At 41.3% G+C, this 23,942-nt stretch overlaps 1 protein-coding gene across 1 annotated transcript; it reads left to right on the top strand.

The window, feature by feature from the left end:
• Nucleotides 1–824: 824 nt before the first annotated feature.
• Nucleotides 825–19,855, top strand: LOC147228110 (guanylate cyclase soluble subunit beta-1-like). The gene is made up of 13 exons (XM_086156333.1): nucleotides 825–940; nucleotides 1,235–1,308; nucleotides 3,841–3,941; nucleotides 5,339–5,457; nucleotides 5,595–5,792; nucleotides 6,737–6,967; nucleotides 7,131–7,247; nucleotides 7,604–7,737; nucleotides 9,142–9,339; nucleotides 12,761–12,998; nucleotides 13,709–13,849; nucleotides 16,966–17,120; nucleotides 18,683–19,855. The coding sequence occupies exons 1-13, from the start codon at nucleotides 938–940 to the stop codon at nucleotides 18,831–18,833; spliced, it is 1,860 nt and encodes a 619-aa protein (XP_086012459.1). The 5' UTR covers nucleotides 825–937; the 3' UTR covers nucleotides 18,834–19,855.
• The last annotated feature ends 4,087 nt before the right edge of the window (nucleotides 19,856–23,942 follow it).

The following is a 23,942-nucleotide window of genomic DNA, read 5'->3' as shown; positions in this document are numbered from 1 at the left end:
CATCGGTTTCATATCACCTATTTCCCATAGACTGGGAATACGACACGAGAATACAATGAATGTTCTATTGTCACTCATAATGATGTGCTTCAATTGTTAATGTAACAAGTTCAAAGCTCAATAAATATGAATTTAAACCGACTTGCAGGTCTGAATCTAGCATAGAGATGGATTTAGAGCTGATTATGTGGCGTGGACTTATGGTTTTAAAAGACGTCAATTTTGAGGACCAAAATTTGTTTCATATATCTTATTAAAATAATAATTCCATGGAGATGGGAGTATGACTTGTAACCTAATGGTTGCTATGATGATGATAATGATCATTATAATCATAATTTCCAGTCGTCATGTGGCGGGGTACTCGGTAGCTGTATTACTTGAAAAACATTGTTTGAACAAAATTGGAGTTGCCAAATACAAAACGATGCAATTATGTTTAAAGTGCATTTTCTTTTAATTTAGAAATCACCTTTACTCTTCATTATTTCTCCAAATATATGACCATGTATGAATGCAATCACGCAATAGGGTTGGGTTATTTTGACAGAGGTGTAATGAAACTGCCCCTCAGGAACCACTAAAGGGTGAAAAACACATTACACTATATGCTAAATATTATAACACACCATAATGTGACAGTTTATTTGCAAAAGACATTGAAAATTCCATGTTTTGCAGTTAAATTTGTTGAAGAATTCCCTCTGCAGCTAATTGAGAGTTCAGGTTCCAGAGCGTCAGCCTTGTTATGGTCGAGAATATCTGACGTAATGCAACATCTCGCACGCCATTGGTCGAGCTTGTTGTCAATCACGTACCGATGAAAAAAAGGTGGTACGGTAGCAGAGGCTGTCAGCATCTGTACCAAACGATGGCGGTTGTGTCAGAATCGAGGGATTTCGCTTAAAAAGAGGTGCAACGGAGAACAGCCGACACCATGGTATGTAACTATAGATTCTTCTTTATGCTTTCGTGCCGGTAAAATAAGCTTTTCGGTTGGCGACGATGTGTTTTTGACGTTTCCTGCTCGGAGACCGCTGCCCCGGCTGTTATACAATATTAGTTATCACATTCTAATCAGCGTATGAACAGGTGAACTCAATTTTTACATGTTGACATTCGGCACAAATAAAACCCGCAGTTATTACGCCGAAAGGTGAGTTTCCCGGTACAAGCTTTTAAAAATAAATATCTGCTAAACATCCATGTGTTCTGTTCCCCTATATATTTTCAGTATGGTTTTGTAAATCACGCTCTGGAGCTCCTTGTTTTGAGGAACTACGGACCGGAAGTGTGGGAAGACATCAAGTGAGTTTCTCTATCTTGTGTTTACATTGTTTTTGTTTCCAAACAGAAGGAAAAATTCTGTTATTAATAGTGTAATGCACACACAGCACAGCTCTCTCTCTCTCTTTCTCTCTTTCCAACACACACACACACACACACACACACACACACACACACACACACACACACACACACACACACACACACACACACACACAGTAGCAGACTACTGCTGCTTTATCAATAATTAACCTCATCTCTCTGAGGTGCCACATTGAAACTATTACCAAAAATCACATTTAAAATTCAGTATTGTAGTAAATTGCACTGGTTAGGTTGCCCAGTAAATTGTTAAATGGATTTTTTTTTTTGTACTTGTAGGCCAAATACAGACACTGATACTGAAACAAATGGGCTGTCAGGTTATCCATGATATTTGATTTCCTGTTTCTTTAAAGAACTCAGTCATAAAACTTTCATGCATATGCACTTCTCTGCAATTTAAAAGTGAGCACATTATCCTGAAACTACCTCATATTATTTCAAATAGGTGCTTTTCAGGAGCCTTCGTACCAGTTGAACAAAAAGGCTCATGTCAGAACAGGGATTAGCACTTAAGTGTTAAAACATTTCCTACAGTTTGCGCAGGTTGCAGCAATATTTTTGGTATCCACCCCCCCATACAGGTCTTGCAGTCTCATGTTATTCAAAATATGATTCTTTATGTCTCCTTCAACTCATATATCTAAATACATAAATTATTTTTTTCAAAAGCATACCATTTAAAGTTCAAAAACCCTTAATAGGACTACTTGTAACAGTGATTAACTAATGATGACTAATAGCACTTAGTAACTAAATGCCATTTGAGTACGTTTCCAATAATTGTTAACATATTTAGTTACAAATAGCTGTTATATTTATCCTTTTATGCTCTTATTTCATTATCCTTATCCCAAATTGATTGTCGTTTCATTTTTGTTTTAATCTGGTGAGACCGGGAGTTGGCTCGTACTGATTCGATTTTAGATAAACTGTTATAAAAAGCATTTTTAGTTCGTAGCAATCTTCTTCTCCTTTGGGCTTTTCCCTTCAGGGGAAAGCAAATCAACCTTCTCCATATAACCCTATTCTCTGTATCCTCCTCTCTCACACCAAATACCTTCACATTTATATTCTGCGACCTCTTAGTTAGTAGTAATCAACTGTCTAAAGTATCTTACATTATCTTATGCACCTGCTGTAAGCAAAACATTTATAAAATCAGTGCAATGCACAATAAAACACAGGCTTGGGTTTGGAAAAGGAAAAAGGGAAATCGGGTAAATACCCCCAATTTTAAATTACCACTTGTTAAGATGCAGTCACACTGAATTATGAATAAAATTTACTCATCTGTGTTGCGCCATTACCGGCTGACTCTTTGTGGGGTCATAAAGATATTATGTAACGCAGTGTGCTGCTGCTTTTTTGCCGCTGTTCAGGGAAAGCACGTCCTTATTTGGTGCTCCAGATAAGCATATGGCTGGTGCAAATAATTTGAAGTTACGGGGAATTTAGCTTCATATGCTTCGTCGAGACAACAATGTGAGAGCACGCTGCTTTCTGAAGGATGCACTGTGGCAAAGCTTATAGCAGAGTTATTGCTGCCAAACATAATAAGAAGCATTTTACACGAGAACTTAGGTAGAAGAAAAGCTTTAAAATGTGTTTTTCTCAAATAACTTGATTTTCTTATTTTCCTTTTGGTCGTGATTAATGTAAACGTGTCAGCCTTTATCGGTCCAACAATATGTTAACAGTAACATGAAAGTTTTTTTAACATGTTGAAATATGCGCCTCAGTTTATTTTATTTTCCCCCAAAGGCCTAAATGGCCTGAACCTGCGCCGACGCACAAGAGAGAACAGAACGGAAAAAAAAACATCAGCTGTCTTGTGTAAATGTTTTCGAAGTGGTCATTCGCCGGCCATCAAAAACACAAAAACAAACAGAAATCGTACCATGCACTCTGGAGGGTTTCTGAAAGTCAGTGCTATTTAATGCAGAGTTTATCAGTTATAAAAAAAAAAAAAAAACCCGGATCAACTTCGCCATTTCTCATTTATTTTGTGAAATTGTTATGCTCTCAGCATGTGGCTTGGTATGTTTTTACAGCTTTGTCTCGTTCTACTCAAACGGCGATTGCCGGCCCTCCTCGAAAATCTTTTTTGTTTGTTTTCTTCGATAAATTATGTGAATCAGAACCTCATTACGATATAATAAGAGCCGGCGCTAAATACACTGTCACATTTCTAAATAGAGAACGTCAGTAATGGTTACGCAACCGCTTCAAAGTAACGTGGAAAACGTTTAATAATAACAATAATAATAATAATACTAATAATTATGTTACACATAAGGCTCCTTTTGGCCGATTTGTTTCCTCCAAACAGACATTCTGTAATTTAGGCTGCAACGGAGAAGCTCTCAGCCGCCTGAGTCCACAGTGACTGTTTACTTCTGCTGTGACATTTGCTGTGTCTCATGAGTAACAGCTCCGCTTTGTTTTCAGGAGGGAGGCTCAGCTCGATATTGAGGGTCAGTTCCTCGTGAGAATCATTTATGAAGACGCCAAAACATACGATCTGGTCGCCGCCGCAAGTAAAGTTCTCAGTAAGTGACCGACCCCCCCCCCCCAAATGAATCGAAATAAATAAAATTGTCGTGCGCCATATTGCAAGGGTTTCACTGTCACATGATATTTGTATGTGACGCGACAATGTAATGGAGTCTTTATGTAGATTACTGTACATTATATGCATCATAGGAGAATCCGCAAGATGAAAATTGCTCAATATTCAACCCTTGTGTTGTCTCGCGGGTCAAAAGTGACCCACTACCATGTTTAGCTTTAGAAAAAGCACCTTAACCTATTTTTTTTCCAACTTGAAATTTTATGACTTTTCCTAAAGAGACCCCATAATTAGAAAAAGTGATACTTCTTTTTTGTTTATGTTTCCATGTGGGCTGTACACCACTAGGGTACAAAGATTGTCTTATGGGTCATATTGACCCGTAGGACAAGGGGAGTAAACACAATATTAAGATCACACGAGGGTTAATGTAATATATTTATGTGCGTGTTTGTGTCGTCATGTTTTTTCCCTGCTTCCTTTTTGATTTTTTTTTTACATCATTCATTATCTCATATTGTTTGTTCTTCTAAGTGAGTTAAAGATCCTTTGTTGGATTTCATACATAGATTGGATTTATATACTGCTCAAAAAAATAGAGGGAACACTTGAACAACACCATGTAACTCCAAGTCAATCACACTTCTGTGAAATCATAGTGTCCACTCAGGAAGCAACACGGATTCATTTTGACTTGTTTTAAGGACATTACATCAAAGTTGGATCAGCCTGGAGTGTGTTTTTACACTTTAATTTTGAGTGTGATTCCTAATCCAGACCTCCATGGGTTGATACAATTGATTTCCATGGATCATTTTTGTGTGATTTTGTTGTCAGCACATTCAACTGTGTAAAGAGCAAAGTATTTCATAAGAATATTTCATTCATTTAGATCCAGGATGTGTTTTTTTAAGTGTTCCCTTTATTTTTTTGAGCAGTGTATATTCCTCAGTGTAAAACCTCCGCTGAGAGGAATTGACCGAAACGTTTCAATGGATAGCGAATGATCCGAGCTTATAGAGGGCTTCCCCCCCCTTTTAAAAAGCATTTACCCGTTCACACAAACACACACTCCCACGCAAATGGCAGCAGAGCTGCCATACAAGGCGCTAACTGGACCATCTGGAGCAACTTGGGGCTCGGCGTCTCGTCCAGAGACGCTCCGACAAGCACACGGAAGGAGGCTGAAAATGCCAACTTTCTGAGCCACCTGCCCCAAATCTATCGATCACTATCGCTACGCTATCGCGCGATACATAAACCCGTTCGTAGCAACCGCAGCGGTTAGACACTCACACCGACTCACACACACACACGCCTGTCAAACATTCCTCATCGATCAGTGTTAAAAGGAGATCCTCCTCTCGCACGTTCCAGAGATCGATGCCGGCGACATCTTGCAGATGTTCGGGAAGATGTTCTTCGAATTTTGCCAGGAGTCGGGCTACGACACCATCCTGCGAGTGCTGGGGTCAAACGTTCGCGAATTCCTCCAGGTAAGAGGACGAGGATGCGAGCGGGTGAACACGATTCTGTTTGTATTTTTATTTTTTCCACTGGAAAAACTCTCTGCAAACTTCCCGACTTATATCCTCTTCATGTCCCCGCCTGTTTTTTTTATGCCGATCTCCAGAATTTGGACGCTCTTCATGACCACCTCGGGACTATTTATCCCGGGATGAGGGCGCCGTCATTTCGCTGCACCGATGCAGAGAAAGGGAACAATCTGATTCTGCACTATTACTCAGAGAGGGAAGGCCTGCAAGACATTGTGATCGGCATCATTAAAACCGTCGCTCAGCAAATCCACGGAACGGAGATAGAGATGAAGGTCTGCTTTGCTGTTTTCGTTGTTTTTTTTATTGTTTCGAACGCCGCGAAGCCATTTTTTTTCCCCCCCCCGTCCCCTTCGTCATTTCACCGACGTCCGTAAATCCGTTTAATACTCTCGTCTTATATAGTTGAAATGGTTCAACAACACAAAGTTACTAGAATAGCTCAGTGAAAAGTGCTCTGCACTGTGACAACGGCAGTTCGGCGGTGAGTTTTTTGGCTAATGTCTCTGAGTCAGAGGATATTTTTAGATCTAAGTTATAGAGTCTCCTGCTCTGAAATGTTGGGAGTCTTTCTTATTCCTTCCAGCGTTAATCCGCCGAGTTAAAATATGTCCATTACCATGTTCCTTTTCAGATTGTTCCTGAGAAAAACAGCAATAAAAGGCAACATTATAGCTAATAAAATCACTTTATTTAAAGTGGACAATACAGCTAGGGGCCGACAACTGTATTTTCATTTCCATTTTACGCTCACGATCTGTCCATTTTAAAGGGATGCCAAACAGTTCCACGAACTATTTGTGCTGGGGGATTCTCTCTTGGGTGACGTTTTCCTCCAAATCTAATCATATTGTCGTATTGTACATAGGGGATAATATTTTTGCAGTGACTATGAGTGTAATGAAAGAAAAAGAAAATGGCAGACGCTCTAAATGTGACACCCAATTTCTGGATATATTAGCCAGGGTTGCTGTGGAAACAGGGTGCAGAGACAGCTGCCTGACGTCAGCATGCCTTATGGCCATAGACCAAACTGAACAGGGTTATTTTGCACGCTCGTAATTCTGTAATAACGTACTCGGGTTTAACAGTGTCGCCGTCGCGATAATATGAATCAAACGAATAGCGCAAAATGCAAAACGGATAACAAAGTCGGGGAGAGCGACCGCGTTTTGTGGGTTACGTAACGGCGCGCTTTATTTTTGTAACGCCGTCGCAGATGATACAACCGAAAAGCGAGGAGTGCGACCACATCAAGTTTCTGATCGAGGAGAAGGACTCGGAGGAGGAGGCGTTCTACGAGGACCTGGACGGCTTCGAGGAGAACAGCACTCAGGAGACGCGCATCAGCCCGTACACGTTCTGCAAGGCCTTTCCGTTCCACCTCATGTTCGACAAAGACCTGATGCTCACGCAGTGCGGGAACGCCATCTATCGAGTTCTTCCCCAGGTGCCGATCACACACTTTGACATCTGACTCGGTCTGGACCCGATTTTTTTTCGTCTCTTTAAGAGGGCGGCTGCTTATTTTGACCTCTTGTTACAACAAAAAACGAAGTCATTCTTACCATATAAACTGCCTACCTGACCATATTGTGCGTTTTTCACCACAGCTCCAGCCCGGCACCTGCATCCTACCTTCGGTTTTCTCGTTGGTCCGCCCGCATATCGACTTCAGTTTTCACGGCATCCTGTCGCACATCAACACCGTCTTTGTCCTGCGAAGCAAGGTAGACGCAGAACACACACACACACACGGACGATCGAAAGGTCTCCTTATCGCGCCCGACGCGATAAATAATCGAGAGCGGGACAATTGTGTTTGTGGAAAATGAAGGAAAAACACAATAATAATGACGTAAAATCGACAGCGGCTTGTAGATTCGGGTCGTCCTACGAAAAGACGAGTCTCACAAATGAACGAGGGATGCGGAAAAAAACTTTTCTTCAAAAAAGGGATAAGCAGAAGAAACGCAGAGATTTCAAAAAAAAAAAAAGGGACGAGCGATCCGAACGGGTGCTTTTTAAACGCGTGTTCAGGGAAGAACGCGCGATGAATTCGTTAAATGCGATGTGATCCTGGCAGGAGGGCCTGCTGAACGTGGAGACCGTGGAGAACGAAGATGAGCTGACGGGGGTGGAGATCAGCTGTCTGAGACTGAAAGGACAGATGATTTACCTGCCGGAGGCGGAGAACATTCTTTTCCTTTGCTCACCCAGGTGAGAAACCGTGAGAATCGCTCTCCGTCACCGAATCTTGTGCGGGGATGTAGAGCGCATGTCTCAAAATTGTATCAAAATGTATCAAAATGTATCAAAATTCTGATGTATCAATTCCTAAAATGATGATTTTTAACGTGAAAACGGAAGGAAGAGGATACAGAAAATTGTGTTAATGTAAGATTTTTTTTTTTTTTTTTTTTTCCAATATATACATATACCAATATGTAGGTGTTGTAATTTTTTTGCTCAAAAATACTTTGTCAGTTTTTGTTTATGGTACATTAATAACACATGCATATGTTATGGCAAACACCATGAATTCTTTAAAAAAAAAAAAAAAAAAGTTTTTTTTTTTTTTTTATTGTATTTATCATATTTATAACAAAATACATTTACTTTCTTTATGAAAGTAAATGTTTCCTCCAAATCTAATAATCTAAATAATAATAATCTAAAAATAATAATAATCTAAATAATAATAATCTAAAAATAATAATAATCTAAATAATAATAATCTAAAAATAATAATAATCTAAAAATAATAATAATCTAAATAATAATAATCTAAAAATAATAATAATCTAAATAATAATCTAAAAATCTAATTTCCTCAAAATCTAATGTTTCCTCCAAAACTAGTAGCTAGTAGTGTAAATTAGTAGAGGCTCAGTTGGCCGAAATATGTGGTGGTATTTCTTTTTTCGGCTGTGTATTTTACGTGGATATCTTTTCCATTTGAGTATCTAAACGACGATCTCCGGCAGAGAAGAAGCGGCGATATGATAACGTGACACCCTCCTCCATTTTGTTTGTCGTGCGGAATTTGCCCGAAATCCAAAAAAGGGTCGTCCGATCGCCGCTTTCACGCGGTTAGCGAGTAAATCGTGATGCATTTTTTTTGCCGGCAGCCTTTGAAAACGCAAGAAAGCACAGCAAGCTGGTGATTCTATTGACCCTCAAGTAATGTATAATCCTTTGTAACCGTTGTATAACTGATGATACATTTCTTGAGAAAAAGCTGGATACAGGGAACAGAGTGCTTGTCCTACATATCGAAGACACGCCGCAGAAGACAGGATAAGTGTTTTTATGTAAGTTCGCCGCCGAACAGGAAATAACTAAATCAGCGAAGGCCGCTCTGGTGTGACCGGAGGAGCCTCGCAGAGCCGACGCAGTGACTTCACACCAGCAGAGGAATATTTATCTTGAGGCGGAAGGCTCGGCAACGTCGGGAGGATTGTGATCTTGCCGCCGGAGGCTCGGTCCTAATGCTATGTTTAGCTTATCTTAATCCCGACATGAGCAAGAACAAGTCATCACTTTTCCTCTTTCACACAGACACGCGTCAGATATTCAACACCGGCAGCTTCCCGCTTTTGTTTTCTTTTTTCCTCCCTCCAGTGTTATGAACCTAGACGATCTTACGCGAAGGGGTCTGTACCTGAGCGACATCCCGCTGCACGACGCCACGCGGGACCTGGTCCTGCTGGGCGAGCAGTTTCGCGAGGAGTACAAGCTGACTCAAGAGCTGGAAATCTTGACAGACCGCCTGCAACATACGCTTCGCGCCCTCGAAGACGAGAAGAAGAAAACGGACAGGTGGGATCGTCTTTTCCAAAGTATTCTTTCGATCGTCAGTCGCAACGGTGACAACAAGCCAAATCCAGGACTTTGTTTTGGTGCTTTTTTTTTTATTTATCCACAACAAAATATGCAACCAAACAAAACCGCAGCTATCGAGAGCGATCCGAACCGCGGCTTCTCGTCGTTTCCCGGGTTTTGACGGATAAAAGTAGCTGAGCCGATAATAGACGCGCACAAGCATGTCCTAATTATAAGTTGATCCAAGTCAAAACGCGACAAATATATTCGGTTAATACACCGCTCAAAAAAATAAAGGGAACACTTGAACAACACAATGTAACTCCAAGTCGATCACACTTCTGTGAAATCATAGTGTCCACTCTGGAAGCAACACAGATTCATTTTGACTTGTTTTAAGGACATTACATCAAAGTTGGATCCGCCTGGAGTTTGTTTTTACACTTTAATTTGGAGTGTGATTCCTAATCCAGACCTCCATGGGTTGATACAATTGATTTCCATGGATCATTTTTGTGTGATTTTGTTGTCAGCACATTCAACTGTGTAAAAGAGCAAAGTATTTCATAAGAATATTTCATTCATTTAGATCCAGGATGTGTTTTTTAAGTGTTCCCTTTATTTTTTTGAGCAGTGTATAATTCACCGCATTTGCCGCAGAAGATTACGCAACATTGCGAGGTCGTTTTTATCATCGCTTCAAAACGTTTTCGTCGCGATTCGACAGAACCGAATCCCGCCTATGTGTGACAGAAGCCGGTTATTGAGTAAATCAATACGACAAAGGAATGTTTATGGCGCTGCTGGTGTGAGAGAGGAGGATACGGAGAAAAGGGTCAGATGGAGAAGGTTGATTCGCCGCGGCGACCGCTGAAGGGAAAAGCCGAAAAGAGAAGAAGAAGAAGAAGAAAGGAATGTTTATGGCGCTAATGCGTTCATTCTCAAACTGTCCAAAGTGCATCCCAGTCGTGGAAACTGAACCTTAACTTAATGCATCTGCGATAACGCCGCTTTTTGAGCATTCCGAATAGTTTGAGCCCAGACACGTCATAATAAAGCTGCTCATAAATACCCCACCCCTCCTTTTCTCGCGACCTCTCCCCATATATTATGCAGCGTGATGACATCATCCGTGAACTTAGCCGACGACCTTGTTTCTGTCGGAGCTGACACATGCCGCCTGTCGGCCGTCAAGTCTCCGTTCCTCGCCTGCTCCCTTTAGATGTTCAAACGCCTCTGAACATCGATGTCGCTGAGAAATCGGCCGCGTGTCGGTGGGAGAATGTTTGAAGCGAAAGGCGAGGCGTCGGATGGTATCGGCAAAACACAACCGTCAGAGACGGTCAGTGAAAGAATCGCGGAATTAGCGTCGGGATTACGCCTTAAGTCGGACCGGGGCCAGGAACTGGTAGCGTGTTATGCTAAAGGTCGATGCTAACTTCCTTCGCGCTCGGTCCCGCGTTCTCACCATTTTTTCAAGTCAGGACAGATTCGCCAAATTGCAACCGAGTTGTCTCGTGACACTTTTCATGCGCTCTTAAATAATTTTCAGAAATCAGGAACTGGTAGCGTGTTTTGCTAAATGTCGACGCTAACTTCTTAGCGCTCGGTCCCGCGTTCTCACCATTTTTTCAAGTCAGGACAGATTCGCCAAATTGCAACCGAGTTGTCTCGTGACACTTTTCATGCGCTCTTAAATGATTTTCAGAAATCAGGAACTGGTAGCGTGTTTTGCTAAAGGTCGACGCTAACTTCCTTAGCGCTCGGTCCCGCGTTCTCACCATTTACTCAAGTCAGGACAGATTCGCCAAATTACAACCGAGTTGTCTCGTGACACTTTTCGTGCGCTCTTAAATGATTTTCAGAAATCAGGAACTGGTAGCGTGTTTTGCTAAATGTCGACGCTAACTTCCTTAGCGCTCGGTCCCGCGTTCTCACCATTTACTCAAGTCAGGACAGATTCGCCAAATTACAACCGAGTTGTCTCGTGACACTTTTCATGCGCTCTTAAATGATTTTCAGAAAAAACAAGAGACGTCGGACGGATCCGAGCCCAATACGGGCGGCCTTCTGTCTCCGCCGAGACAGCGCTAGCGACAAGGATTGAGATAGAAAGCAAGAGTACGATAAAGGGAGACTTATGAGATTTACATGGTACTAACTGTTCTGATAGCTTTATTATTCATAAAACACATAATCGTGGACACCTGGCAGAACAGCTGCAGTAAACCAAGCCACACCCCCTGGGATGAACCTGCAAAACGAGGGGGAATCTACTCCGTCCCGTCACACGCACGCTAAAGATTTTGGTAAAATCAGCCGAATTTTCTCAGTTAGACCGACTGCTTCGAGCCGCCGCTTCTTGGCTGATGAGGAGGCGGAACATTTGGAGGAAGATTACATTTCTCTGTAGAGACGCTGATCTATACCGAGCGCAGCCAAATCGCTTTGGCACAGCATTGTGTTTCTCTTCGGCGGAACAGTGTGGCTTTACTTGTTTTGATATACTTGCTGATTTTTTTATAGCCATGCGCGGCTTTTAAATGATCTTAAGAACTATTGACGCTAACAGCTCTAAAAAGAAAAAAAAAAAAAAAATGACGTCCAAGCTCAGTAAATGTCAGACCACCTTGGTTTTAACATCTATTTCAATATCTGTCAAAGCTACTCTTCAGACGCTGCTGCAATTTGTCTTTCATGCAAAAAGTGCCTGTAATAATAATTTGGCAGATCACTGGCTAACTTCTGTCAAGGATCACAGAAATGATGCACAGTTTTCTTTAAAACTGCCGTTCTCATAGGAGAGGACTTTCACTCCGCCGTCTATTTTATTATTCTTGCCATTCTCTCGTCTGAGCCCTGCCTCAGGCTGTGAACATTGATTAGAATTCATGTCTCCTCTCTAAATATTTAAGAGAGCCGCCGCCGCATCGGTGTTCTGGGATTTACAAAATGAGACTGAAAATAGCCCTTTTTCATGTTGTTTTCTTTTTTTTTTTTTTTCTTTCACCGCCGTTGTTCGGAAAATAAAAACGGGCGCCCGTAAAATCCCCGTCGAGGCGACAAAAAGGTACCTCCGGGGTAAAGCGTGTCGAATTTTGCATAAACGGGTTTTTTTTTTTCGTCCGGTGACATCTGTCCGTACGTATTATTTGTCCTCCGGTAACGTGCATCAAACAAGGTTTTTATGCTTTTAACTGGCTACCATGATCTAACTAGTAACCATAGAAACACCACCTCTCCCATCCGGGAGCAGCCTGCATAGCGAAATGACCAAAAGGTGGTGGGTGAGCGGATTTAACGCTTATCCAAACGATGGACTTACGGCTACAGCCCATCGCTCCGCCGCTCGAGCGCCGTACGGCTGTATTTTTTTTTTTTTCCCCCCGAAAATGTCAACGCCATCCTTTGCTTTCAGATTGCTCTATTCCGTCCTGCCGCCATCTGTCGCCAACGAGCTGCGTCACAAACGGCCCGTTCCGGCCAAACGCTACGACAACGTGACCATCCTCTTCAGCGGCATCGTGGGATTCAACGCCTTCTGCAGCAAGCACGCGTCGGCCGAAGGCGCCATCAAGATAGTCAACCTGCTCAACGACGTTTACACCCGCTTCGACATCTTGACGGACTCTCGGAAGAACCCTTACGTTTACAAGGTCGGGATTTGCGCGTTTAGCGGCAAAAAAACAAAAGGGGAGGAAATATCAAAAACAAACAAACCCAAAACGATTCAACGGTCCTCGATATGGACCGTGACTTCTGGAAACTGCCATCTTGGCCTCTGGTTAAACGCACAAGTGAAGCGTCTTGACTCTCTTGGTGAATAATGTTATGCAATTATGCCCATACAAGTACGTAAGAGTGTATTTATATCCACCGACGAGTTTTTCACCATGAGGCTTGTAGTAAGTTCCAAACACAGTGTAGTTTTACAGATGGGCTACACCAATTTATAGGCCTCCTGCCGCAGATTTACACTCCAGGCTTTCAGACAAGAATGCACTTTGAGATGTCAAACAGACCTCGGTACTTCCAGGGGATCGGCTTCAGGCACTGGGTCACCAAAAGAAGTAATATTTACTCTACAAGCTGAATGGCTAGGTGGTCCCGGTGTTTTAGCCGAGCTCGAGGAGGCCCCCGAATGTCTTGAAGCTGATGTAAGTGTTTAAGTGTTTATCTCAGGGTGCTTCGCTTTATTTCTGGCCGTGCTTTAGTATTTAAAAAAAAAAAAAAAAAAAAAAAAAAAAAAAAAGAAAACTCCCTCCGGCGCACAGCACAGTAGGATGGCACGCTTCGACGCAAATCAAATAAATCACATCGGTCGCGTGACGGCGCGATGGAATGACGGCGTGGTTTCTATACGCAGGTGGAAACAGTGGGAGATAAATACATGACGGTGAGCGGCTTGCCGGAGCCGTGCACCCACCACGCCAAGTCCATCTGCCATCTCGCCCTGGATATGTTGGAGATCGCGGGACAAGTCAAAGTGGACGGCGAGCCCGTGCAGGTGCGACGTGAATCTGTTGTCAATAATAATAATAATAATAATACATAGGATTCGTATAGCGCTTTTCATGGTACTCAAAGACGCTTTACAAGTTATTACAATTTAATAATGTGTTATACGCATTTTAGACAATTCGGATTTATTTACAATCAGGCGATCCGGGTAAACGGTAACAGAAATATTCCTTTCCGGAAAAAATTAGCTTTATGCCCCCGATGTATATAATCGTACGTCTCGGGTTTATATCACACACAGGCGCTTGATTACGTTCTTCACAGGATAAGGGATAAATTAATCAAGCATTTTTAATCAGATTTTCCAGATGGAATAACAAATTATTTCTGTTTAGTATTTAGGTCATACTTTCCTATATTACATTCATATCTATTATTCATTATCTATACTGCTTTTCTCGCGCTCGGGGTTGCTTGGAAACCGGCGCCTTCGTGGTTCGACTGGTTGAGCCGAGCGTAAACAAACACGACCATTCACACTTTGTTTAGACACATACAACCAGTCACTCCCTCATTCACACATCTGGGGAGTGTCCGGGAAACGTACCGAACGGGTTCGGAGTGGAAAAACCCGGAGGAAACCCACGCAAACTCCGTTCCCGTCGGAATCGAATCGCTTTCGAAACCGCTTTGCCGCTCTGCTGCCACGGCATCACGTCTAATATCAGCTTGATATTAACTGAAAGCAAAAATTAGCGTATGATCAAACTGCCCGGTCATTCAAAAAAAAAAAAAAAAAAAAAAAATAGCCCAAATTTAGCCTTTTTTTTTTTTTTAGAAATGTAAGTTTTCATTGCCTACTTTAAAAGTCACATATCAATGTTTTGTCCACTAAATAAGCTAGTAATCTTGAGTGCTTTCTGTGAAACCTCAATTGAAATGAATGCACTTTATGGTGACGTATATGAGTATATCATAAAAACCACAATGGATTTTCTTTATTTTTTGTTTTCCTGATTTCGAGCTCAGTCTCAGCTTTGTTTTCCACCCGCCATCTGGATTTTAGCCTACCAAATTATTTTGCTTTTTTTTGGCGACGCGTCTGTCAAAAAATGTAGGGATTTATTCTCTTTGTACAAGGTTTGATATCATTTTAACAATTAGACGTCTGTAGCTGACAAATAGTATTAAAAAGCGCTCAAACTCATGACTTTAAACGCGGGGATTTGGCCCATTGATTATAGTTATACCCGCGCGTCCGGACATATTTCCACGCCTAAGTAATAAGTAGTGAAAAGTTCGATAAAAAACAGCCGACTTTTGTTTAACTGACCGCATGAGATTGTTATTGTATCAATGACTGTTAAGACCTAACTTTGGAAATTCACGTCTGGTTAACAAAAGGTTGTTTATTTTGGGCCGTGGCACAGGCTGAAGAGTTCAGATTAGTAGCAAGAAACAGACTCGAATCATCTCACGGTCCCGCGGCTAAAAATAGATTCTCATTTGTCCTCGACACTCACAGTGTGTTCGCGCTCCGGAGACGAAAAGCCACCGAAGTGCCTACAAGTGCAAATATTGGTCCGTAGATTGAACGGGAATTTATTGGGAATTAAAAAAAAAAAAATCTAATTTGGTACTCCTAAGGATTCCTGGCAAAAGCTCTGCTTTTATATCCACCCACTGAAAGTTGCACCTTCTCAGTTGAAAGCTGTAAGATTTTGTGCCAAGTCGAAGTGAAGCGCTCAGCCGGAGAGTGTCTGCTGTTTAACACAAGAATTCTCAACACGACGACCGTCTCTCTCTCTCTCTCTGACGATAAAAATACAGATCCGAGAGCAGAAATCTTCACTCTGGTCATGATCAGAGCTGTGGATATTCGATAATGATATTTTTTAAAGTTAAAGTTGGGGTTAGGGTACTTTTACTGCGAGCAAAATCCTGCGTAGGGTGTGTTTATGTTTCCGTCATTAAAAAGATGTTGCCAAAATTAAGGCCTTTAAATAACGTTAAAGAAATTCCATGTCTAAATACACTAAATGGGGAAAAAAACATTTTTTTTTTGCCGTTTATTTTGATCAGGCGATATCAACATTTTATAATTCTGATAGGAATAGTGTGATGATCGACAAGCGGAACCCGTTAACCCTTTAATTACGACACCGCAGTTGCAGCAAAAAAGGAAACAAACCTAAGAAATATGCACTAAAAATCATACACAATTTAAAGTTCCATTATCACTAAGAAGGTCGCGTGTACATATCCAGATTGCATAATTAGAAATAATTGTATCCGCAGTCGGACACGGGCATTAAATTTGTTTCAAGTTGCATTTAAAGTAGCCGATACCTGCAGAAACCCCGCAGAAATCACAGCGTTTGGTTTGCGGCGTTCTGGTCGAGACAGAAAGCTGAATCCGACGTTTCTGCCCGATAAAGGGTGCTTTTTATTTCGTCATGTTTTCGTAAATAGTTTTAAAGAGTGGAAAGTGTCGTGAGACAACGGTGTACAACAGACCTGGGCACTTTACGGCCCGCCAAACAATTTTCTTTGAATATTTTTAACAAATATTTTCAATCAATGGTAAATTCAGAAACTCCCTATATTTTTCCTTTTGTTTGATTTTGTATGGATGATTGCATTCAAAAGAATGTCGGTGCATTTATATGATCATTAACGATTAAGTTGAAATAAAATGCCGAAAAATGTAAATGTTGAAATTACAGTTTTTATATCGTTCAATTTACATGATATAGAAGTTAAATATAAAATGTGGCCCGCTTGACGAAATAATTGCCCACCCCTGGTGTAAAACTATGTAAATAAAATCTGACTTGACATTAACATGTAATCAATTTTTAAGTATCGTCGAGTGCGGCGGCATCCGATTATTACATTACATTATTACATATTACTATTTTAACAAAAGAACTGGGTGAACCTTACTGAATGTATCTATAGCCAAGCTGATAATACTTTGTGTTTACTTTGTTATTGATAATACTCATTTGTTAAGTCCTTGATTTAGGGGTAAATATCTTCTCAGTGTGTGTTGAAGCACAATCTCCGCAGGGGTCAAAGGTCAGCTGCTGTTACACCCTCGTGGAAACACAAAGTCTCTTTTTTTTTTTTTTTTTGTTTTTTTCCTACTTTCCCTTCCAGATTACTATCGGGATCCACACCGGCGAAGTGGTGACCGGGGTGATCGGCCAGAGGATGCCCAGATACTGCCTTTTTGGGAACACGGTCAACCTCACAAGTCGTACGGAAACCACCGGAGAAAAGGGGAAAATCAATGTTTCGGAATATACTTACAGGTAAGGGGAGGTTTTCGCTGCTCTTGTCGGTTTTATAGTCTATCACCGATCGAAAGGTCGGCGGCTCGATTCCCGGCTCCCCTTGTTTGAAGCGTACTTGGGCACCGACGCTAACACCTAGCGTCGGATACGACTTTGGTTTGCGCCGGTTTGCAAGCGCTATCTAGTCTAGAGACTCAAGGTTTCGAAAAGACCCGTGCAAGACTATCAGCTCACAGCTTAAAGCTAGTTTTAAGCGTCGTATGACTACGCTAGGACTTAAGAATGCATTCAGTGTTTTCAGCGAGTATTTGCGTAGCCTATGCTAGCTCAGCCCGATTATCAGAATTTTTCCGGGGCAAATTCTGCATGTTTTTGGACTTTGGGAGAAACCCGGAGAAAACACGAAATGCTAACCGCTGCCCACCACTGAATATATAAAATAAAGATAAAATAGGAATTAGATAAAAGAAAGCAAAGTCCAATATCAATGAGGCACCTTAATATAAAATGTGCATCGTGTATTTCCTATGTCCTCTATTGTAAGTCGCTTTGGATAAAAGCGTCTGCCAAATGCAATGTAATGTCATGTAAAAAAATGGATTGTTATTATTACTACTATCCCTTTTCCTTCTCCATTCGGTCATGATGCGTGGAGAATTGACGTGGTACAAACGTGGCTGTTCTGCCCACAGCTCCCAACATTTGCTCCTCTCTCTCGCCCCTCACCGTCCCTGTTCATCCGTACAGCAAACAAATACCGTCTGTAACGCCAATACCGCTCTGGCGAATGTTTGTCCAACGGGTTTCCTTTTACGGTTTCGTCGGAGCTCATCTATTGGTTGTTGATCAAGCCTATACGGTAACGTAACCCGAGGACCTTCGATAGACACTTTATACACAGCTCAAAAAAATAAAGGGAACACTTAAAAAAACACACCCTAGATCTAAATGAATGAAATATTCTTATGAAATACTTTGCTCTTTTACACAGTTGAATGTGCTGACAACAAAATCACACAAAAATGATCCATGGAAATCAATTGTATCAACCCATGGAGGTCTGGATTAGGAATCACACTCCAAATTAAAGTGTAAAAACAAACTCCAGGCGGATCCAACTTTGATGTAATGTCCTTAAAACAAGTCAAAATGAATCTGTGTTGCTTCCTGAGTGGACACTACGATTTCACACAAGTGTGATTGACTTGGAGTTACATTGTGTTGTTCAAGTGTTCCCTTTATTTTTTTGAGCGGTATATTTTCACTGAGACACTTTATAGTCTATAGTTTATTTTTATTTCTAATTCTGCCTTTTTCTTTTTATTGTCTATTACTGTTATATTTTCTGTAACTCTGGCACAACAATTTCCTTCGGGATAAATAAAGTTGTTCTTATCTTATCTTAGCGTCGTTAGCCCCAAGACTGCGCTAAGACCGTAAGACCATCAGGTCGAGCTCAGCTAAGACTTTCCAACTGCCAGGAAATGGATCAAATCCGCCCAAAAATGACCGATTTCATCGCGCTATAAATGATCATTTCAAAATGCGGAGTTTCTTGTGACATCGGCGTCATGTTCCAGGTGTCTGCAGTCGGCCGAGAACGCCGATCCCCAGTTCCGCCTGGAGTACCGCGGTCCCATCTCCATGAAAGGAAAGAAGGAGCCGATGAAGGTGTGGTTTCTGTCCAGGAAGCCCGCCGACCGGGAGCCCGCCGCAGCCAGGGCTTCATAAAATTCACACTCGCCACCTCTTCAACGCCGACGTGTGACGAAAACGGAAGCCGAGTGTGGGTCTCCGCCAGCCGCGGTTCGACGGCGGGATCGGGGTGAACGAAAGGAAAAAGTGATAACGCAATCCACAGCCGCGCGGATATTTTTAATACGACCAAGAGTTGTTTATCCAAAAGCTGCGCCGTCGTCGCTCCGCCTGGCTGCGATTTGTCACGGCCACGTCGAATCTTAAGACCCGTGTTAAGCGCGGTGTTTTTTTTTTTTCTCTTGACTAGATCCAGCGAGCGATGAAAGATGTGTTTAAATGATATGATTTTTAACTACATAGATATATATCTATATATCTATATATTACTGACAGTCTTATCGTATTTCACTGATTAGGATTTTGATAATGAACACGTTGAATCGCCCCGTGAGCAAACAAACAAAAAAACATTACTATATGTGTGAAAAGTAATGATTATAATGATCTATATATAAAAGTATATATAGATCTATATAAATATATATATATATACATATATATAAAAGTAATGATCTATATATTATAGATATATAGATATATAGATCTATATAGATCTATATAAATCTATATATATATATAGATCTATATATATATATATAGATCTATATAAAAGTAATGACCTATATATTATAGATATATATATATAGATCTATATAGATCTATATATATATATATATATTATATATATATAGATCTATATAAAAAGTAATGATCTATATATTATAGATATATAGATCTATATATATATCATATATATTATATACATATAGATCTATATAAAAGTAATGATCTATATATTATAGATATATAGATCTATATATATATTATATATATATAGATCTATATAAAAAGTAATGATCTATATATTATAGATATATAGATCTATATATATATCATATATATTATATATATAGATCTATATAAAAGTAATGATCTATATATTATAGATATATAGATCTATATATATATTATATATATATAGATCTATATAAAAAGTAATGATCTATATATTATAGATATATAGATCTATATATATATCATATATATTATATATATATATAGATCTATATAAAAGTAATGATCTATATATTATAGATATATAGATCTATATATATATATTATATATATATAGATCTATATAAAAAGTAATGATCTATATATTATAGATATATAGATCTATATATATATTACATATATATAGATCTATATAAAAGTAATGATCTATATATTATAGATATATAGATCTATATATATATTATATATATATATATAGATCTATATAAAAGTAATGATCTATATATTACTGATAGTCTTATCGTATTTCACTGATTAGGATTTTGATAATGAACACGTTGAATCGCCCCGTGAGCAAACGAACAAAAAAAAAAAAAAAACATTACTATATGTGTGAAAAGTAATGATTGTAAAAATACATAGATAATATTTTAAAAAAAAAAATGTCATATGAGCATTTGAAAGGCCGAAACGTCGGCAGGTAAGACGATCCGTCCCGTATCCGTAGAAGCTGAAATTACATTTTTGATATTATGTGAGAGCAAGTGTCCGAAAGGTATCTTTGGCTTTAGTGGATGTGAGATATATTTGGCGTACAGTGAGTTTGTTGTTCGGAAACATGAATTTAGAAATTAGAGCTTTCGGTATTTCCACAGATTTACCGTTTACCGCTTTGTCCAAAAGTCCTTTGTCACAAAGTGTACCGTGCCAACTAGTTTGACATATTGAGAATTACAGATGTCTCATTAGATTTATTTTCATCACCAGAAAAAAAAAAAAAGAAATGTGTATTTATCTATAAATTATTTAAGCACACCCATTATAGATACTTTTTTATAAAGAGCACTTTTCCAGGTGATGTTTTAGATTTTACTATTCGTGTTAACATCATGTTTCTCTTTGTTCTAAGGATGTTGTCAGATGTGACCTATGAGAAAAAAAGAATCTATTGTGAGAAAACAATAAACTTTATGTATTACAGAAAAAACATATGGCTTCATGATATTTATGATCAACGCACATAGAAATGTTGCCACTACTAAACCGCAAGATGAGAAGAAATTCAGATTTCGACTATTTCTGTTCATTTCATGACTTTAAACAGTGGCGATGAAGACTTGAAAGAGTTATTTGCATTATCTGCGACAAACCTAATTTTAGTTCCCTGTTCCACATGATGTTGAAGTGCGGCCTCGTATCGAGCGCTCCCTCTAGTGGCCGGTACGATGACTGCACTCCTGCGTACAAGTAAGACATCCAAAATCAAACCGGAAAACGTGACAATGTGTGGAACTGAAATGCCCCTCCATGAGCTGCCACCTTACCGTGATGGAGGGGTTTGCGCATCCTAGCAACCCTGGATGCTAAATTGTTAGGGGCTTTGTGCCCCTGGAAGGGTCACAACGAAGGGTCACCCTCATGAAGAAGAAAACCATTGGACCCAGTTTTCCTTTACCCGGACGTGGGTTACCGAGGTTCCTCTTTGGTGGCTTGGCCTTCACCCATGGGGCTCGGCCGGGCACAGCCCTACGGATTTACATGGGTCCCTCCTCCTCAGGGCTAAGGGGTCAGGAAAGGTGTGAGCCGGGCGGCAGCCGGAGAGGGGGACTTTGGTAGTCCGATCCTCGACAGCAGAAGCTTGCTCTTGGAACATGGAATGTCACCTCTCTGGCGGGGAAAAAGCCCGAGCTGGTGCGCGAGGCTGAGAGATGCAGTTGGACTCACCTGGACGCCCAGCTTGGGGTCTGGAACCGGGCCTCTCGAGAGGGGCTCGACTCTTTTTTGCTCTCTTACCCTCTTACCCTCTTACTCTCTTACCGTTGCCCTCGGTGAGAGGGCAGGTGTGTTGATCCTCCCCCCTTCTCGGCACCTGCCGTTGGGGTTCAACCCGTTAGATGAGAGGGTAGCCTCCCTCCGCCTCCAGGTACACCAAGCAACAGCTCAGTTTTCCGAATGTTCTTGGGGTCCCCAGACGGGCTGTAAGAGATCACTCCTACAGGGGACTCCCTCGTTCTACTTGGAGACTCCAACGCTCGCGTGAGCAACGACAGTACAGCTCGGAAGGGTGAGATCGGGAGGAACGGCCCCCAGATCTGAATCTGAGCTGTGTTTTGTTATTGGACTTCTGTGCTCATCACGGTTTGTCCATAACAAACACCATGCTCAGGCATAAGAGTGTCCATATGTGCACTTGGCACCAACGTACCTTAGGCCACAGTTATGATCGACCTTGTGATTGTGCCGTCGCACTTGCGGCTGCAGACCGAATCTGCGGGCAAGAAGGCAGTTGCCGCTTGTCGAGGCGGCAACCTCCGAACCCGCTTGTGGATTCCAGCGATGAGGGATGCCGTCAAACAAAAGGAGGAGTCCTGTCGGGCCTTTCTGGCCTTCGGGACTCCGGAGGCAGCTGACAGGTCATGCGGCATGCGGCTTCGGTGGCTACCGAGGCAAAAACTCAGGGGTCAAGGAGAATCTGGTCCACCATCCGGCGGCTCAAGAGGGGGAAACAGTGTTCCGTCAACACCGTACAGTTGGGGCGGGGCGCCACTGACCTCAACTCGAGGTAGATCGGTGGCAGGAATATTTCCGAGACCTCCTTTGACCCAGTTTAAACACCTTCCTATGAGGAGGCAGAGCAGGGGGACTCTGGAGAGGACACACCTTTTTCCAGGGCTGAAGTTGCCGAAGCAGTCAAAAAGCTCTTCAGGACCAGGGGGTGGATGAGGACCGCCCTGGGTTCCTCAAGGCTCTGGATGCTGTCTGGCAGACCGGGTTGGTGATCCACCTTTCCAAAAACGGGGATCAGAAGGTGTGCTCCAACTACAGGGGGATCACACTCCTCAGCCTCCCTGGTCGGGTTTGTTCAGCGGTGCAGGAGAAGAGGGTCCGCCGGGTTGTTGAACCTCGGTTCCAGGAGGAGCGATGTGGTTTTTGTCTTGGTTGTGGAAGTTTCTAGCTCTAGCTCTAGGCAGGCTCCTCGAGGGGGCATTGGAGTTTGCCAGACCAGTCTACACGTGGTAAGTCGGACCTGTTTCCGGCGAGAGTTGGACTCCGCCAGGGCTGCCCTTTGTCACCAATTCTAGTCATAACTTTTATGGACAGAATTTCTGGGAGCAGCCAGGGACGCCGAGGGGATCCGGTTTGGTAGCTGCAAGATCGAGTCCCTGCTTTTTGCAGATGACGTGGCTTCATCAGGCCATGATCTCCAGCTCTCACTGGAACGTCGCCTCCAAATCCGAGGTGCTCAACCAGAAACTGGTGGAACAACAATTACAACAACGACAAAAACAGTTACAATAATAAGAATTGTTAATTGAAAAAATAATGACCCGTTCGTGACTTGTATGCCGTCTGAGGCTGAGTTGGTAGATTGGCATCCCCCCCCAACTAGAGGGTTGGTGATCCAGTTCTGGTCGTCAAGCGCGCCACACACACTAGAAACGAAATCCCAACGATAAAAACAAAAGATTCAAAAAATGAATTCATAGAGCAGAATTGCCTCTTTAAAAAAAATCTAACATGCTTTCATGCATACGCCTACACCAGTTACTATTACATCACTGCAGCTTCAACTGGTCTTATCATGTTGAATGTAATATACCTGTTGCAACAAAAACCAGGAGTATAATTGTGCTACAGATAAGTGTATATGTTCCTATCTGAGTGGTTTATTTCATCTGTATAGACAGTGGAAAGGTCTTCTTTGTGATAAGAGGCCCAGTCAAAGTGACAATCAGGCAAAGGTCTTTTGTATATTGATACGTATCTGTATGGGTTCATTGAAAAGCCAGAAAACAGAGGAAATGGTTGAATCTCCATTGAACGTAAAGATGAATTACCGTGTAATGAAAGTGCTGTTGTGCAGATTCAAAGCTATATTATATTGATTGTTTACAGGGGTGAAATTACAAAAAAAAAAAAAAAAAAAAAAAAAAAAAAAACATGATCAAATACCAAACACTTAGGGCGCTGCCTCATCCACTAACTAAAATTAAAAACTATAGCCGTATTAAAATTGGGAATATTTCAATAAAACCAAATGACCAGCAACCCCGTCTGCATGTGTGT

Source organism: Fistularia commersonii, chromosome 12, assembly GCF_037954325.1.
Source record: "Fistularia commersonii isolate RoL2024-O1a breed Wild chromosome 12, RoL_Fcom_v1.0, whole genome shotgun sequence".
NCBI lineage: Eukaryota > Metazoa > Chordata > Actinopteri > Syngnathiformes > Fistulariidae > Fistularia > Fistularia commersonii.
The sequence above is the reverse complement of the archived record's forward strand: the minus strand, read 5'-3'. Positions and strand labels throughout refer to the sequence as shown.

Excerpts from the sequence above, each read along its gene's own strand:
- LOC147228110 (XM_086156333.1), top strand. Across the intron at positions 6,968-7,130 it reads TCTATCGAGTTCTTCCCCAG|CTCCAGCCCGGCACCTGCAT; the intron begins GTGCCGATCACA and ends TTTTCACCACAG. Across the intron at positions 7,248-7,603 it reads TCTTTGTCCTGCGAAGCAAG|GAGGGCCTGCTGAACGTGGA; the intron begins GTAGACGCAGAA and ends TGATCCTGGCAG.